The 2,709-nt window shown below is 36.8% G+C and overlaps 1 protein-coding gene across 1 annotated transcript in view; it reads left to right on the top strand.

The window, feature by feature from the left end:
- Window positions 1-2,709, top strand: part of LOC107690821 (protein SZT2-like) — a 107,928-nt gene that overhangs the window by 37,862 nt on the left and 67,357 nt on the right. Inside the window, exons 40-41 of the mRNA XM_016489241.1 lie at window positions 3-241; window positions 1,718-1,985. Of these exons, the coding sequence (XP_016344727.1) occupies window positions 3-241; window positions 1,718-1,985 (507 nt within the window). The remainder of the gene's footprint in view (window positions 1-2; window positions 242-1,717; window positions 1,986-2,709) is intronic.

The raw sequence follows: 2,709 nt of genomic DNA, 5'->3' as shown, positions 1-2,709 counted from the left end.
GCCGAACGCCGAGCAGCACAACTTCCACTACGTCTCACTGAGTCGCCAGCAGTCTCACAGGCTCCAGGCTGCAAGACAGCTGTCTAGCATCGCTGCTCAGTACTCAACGGCCGCGGGAACAAGCTCTCAGCAAACCAGCCTGTGTCCTGAGGTGGAGGACGGAGCCAGAGCTTCAGCAAACATCTGCACGCCAGACAAAGACAGAGAAGGGGACTCCAAGAAAAAAGAGCCCGACACTGAGGTAATTATCAAAAACCTTTTAAACCACACCTGAAGAAAAACATTGCATAATGCAAATTAATTTTTAAAATCAGATTTAACAAAGCTGACTTGCTGTCTATTGCCACATGGGCAGCTGTCTTATAAATCAACATCCTAACTGAAATGGAAACTCAAAATTAATGAATGAAAGACTCGACTCAATTGATTTCAGTAGAACTATACATTGACATTTTAAGCTAACGATGCAATACTTTAATGAAGCATAATACATAGTACACACAGAAATTGGTTTAAATAGTCATGTGTAGATTAGATAAAAAAAAAAAATCTATATTTTAGCTAGTGAATAATTATGATCAAATATATAGGTATATTTGTAATTAATTTGAAACATTTTTCAAACTTTGACCACAGTCTCAAAAAGGATTTTTCACTTTGCGGTGCATTTTGGGTTTGCCTTTTTCAACAAAGGATCAAAAGTTCAGTATGATTTTCAATATGAAAGAAACTAACATTTAATTTTATTTAATTTAAGAATTAATTTTATTCAGCAAGGATGCATTAAAATGATCGAAGAAATTTACCATGTTATAAGATTTCTTTTTCAAATAAATGCTGTTTCTTTGAACTTTTTATTCATCAAAGAATCCTGAAAAATAAAATGTATCATAGTTTTCACAAAAATATGAAGCAGCACAACTGTTTTCAACGTTGATAATAATCAGAAATGTTTCTTGAGCAGCAAATCAGCATATTAGAATGATTTCTGAAGATCATGTGACACTGAAGACTGGAGTAATGATGCTGAAAATACAGCTTTGATCACAGGAATAAATTACATTTTACAATATATTCACACAGAAAACACTTATTTTAAATTGTAATAATATTTCACATTTTTACCATTTTTTCTCTGTATTTTTAATCAAATAAATGCAGCCTTGGAAAGCAAATGAGGCTTCTTTCAAAAATCTTACCAACCCCAAACTTTTGAGCGGTAGTGTAAATTACTACTTTAACATTCACGTTTATTTTAATGCATTTGGAAATGTTAACATATATTCACATAGAAAACAGTTATTTAAAATTATAATAATATTACTGTTTTTGCTGTATTTTTGCTCAAATAAATGCAGCCTTGTAAACAGAAGAGAACATTAGAAAAACTAACTGACCCAAAACTTTTGAACTTAAATGACCTCATTTATGATGGAAATGGAAATAAATACATAAACGGGCATGAAATATATATTCAAATAAATGTATGATTTTAGTTTAAATGATTTTATTATGTGAGAAGAAAAAGTGAAAAGTGATACAAGAGACATGAAACAAGCACAAAATCAGGGGCTGGAGATAAAGGTTATACGGTTTAGCTTTATTATACAAAACATCTGACCTCAAGATTGACCGATCAAAATCAAATCTCCGAAAGAGCCTTTTTGTTGTCCTCCTCTTCATCTGGTGTATGATTCATGTGTTTTTTTTCCTGGAGCAGGTGGAGTGTGGAGACACGCAGAGGGCCGATGAGGACACGCGGCCTGCAGCAGCTGATTCAGTCAGCGAGTCTCACTCTGAGACCTCTGACCCCGGGCAGATCAAACAGGCCGACGCAGAGGAGACTCGACCTCAGAGTGCCATCAGCAGCGCTGCTCACCTGCAGGCAGGCAGCAGCAGCACCGAGCACTCGTCTGATCACACGTCCCCTCCAAAAACCCCCTCCGCTGCCAGCCTGGCCGAGTCCGTGCAGTCCACCACACACAGTGAGTGTCACGAGAAACCAGCGTCATCTGAGTTTACTGAGATCCTGCTGGTGTAGTTAGACAGAACATTGCAAAAAAGGCCTGCACACTATGAGGATGAAAAAAAGACAACAATAAGGTGCAAGATTTAAGAGTCATTTTAAAGAAATATTTCAGCCAAAAATGAAAATTTGCTGATAATTTACTCACCTTCAGTCCATCCAAGATGTAGATGAGTGTGTTTCTTCATTAGATTTGGAGAAATGTAGCATTGCATCACTTGCTCACCAATGCAGTGAATGGGTGCCGTCAGAATGAGTCCAAACAGCTGATAAAAACATCACAGTAATCCACACCACTCCAGTCCATCAGTTAACATCTTGAGAAGAGAAAAGCTGCATGTTTGTAAGAAACAAATCCATCAGTAAAACGTTTTTAACTTCAAACCATAATTTCCAGTCAAAATAATCCAGTAATCCACAAAATAGTCCATAATCCATAATAAAGCTTCCTCCAGTGAAAAACTGATCTGGTCTGAATCAGGAGAGAAATCTGCACAGATCAAGCACTGTTTATAAGCCAAAACAGCTCTAAACAAATATGTGGGTGGATTTTGATGTGAGAGAGAACAGGGCGGGAAGCATTATTTTGGATTATGGACTTGTATTTTGGCTGGAAATTATGGTTTGAAGTTAAAAACGTCTTACTGATGGAATTGTTTCTTACAAACATGCAGCTTTTCACT

This window comes from Sinocyclocheilus anshuiensis, unplaced genomic scaffold, assembly GCF_001515605.1.
Source record: "Sinocyclocheilus anshuiensis isolate Anshui unplaced genomic scaffold, SAMN03320099.WGS_v1.1 scaffold1753, whole genome shotgun sequence".
Taxonomy (NCBI): domain Eukaryota; kingdom Metazoa; phylum Chordata; class Actinopteri; order Cypriniformes; family Cyprinidae; genus Sinocyclocheilus; species Sinocyclocheilus anshuiensis.
This window is presented reverse-complemented; position numbering and strand designations above follow the sequence as displayed.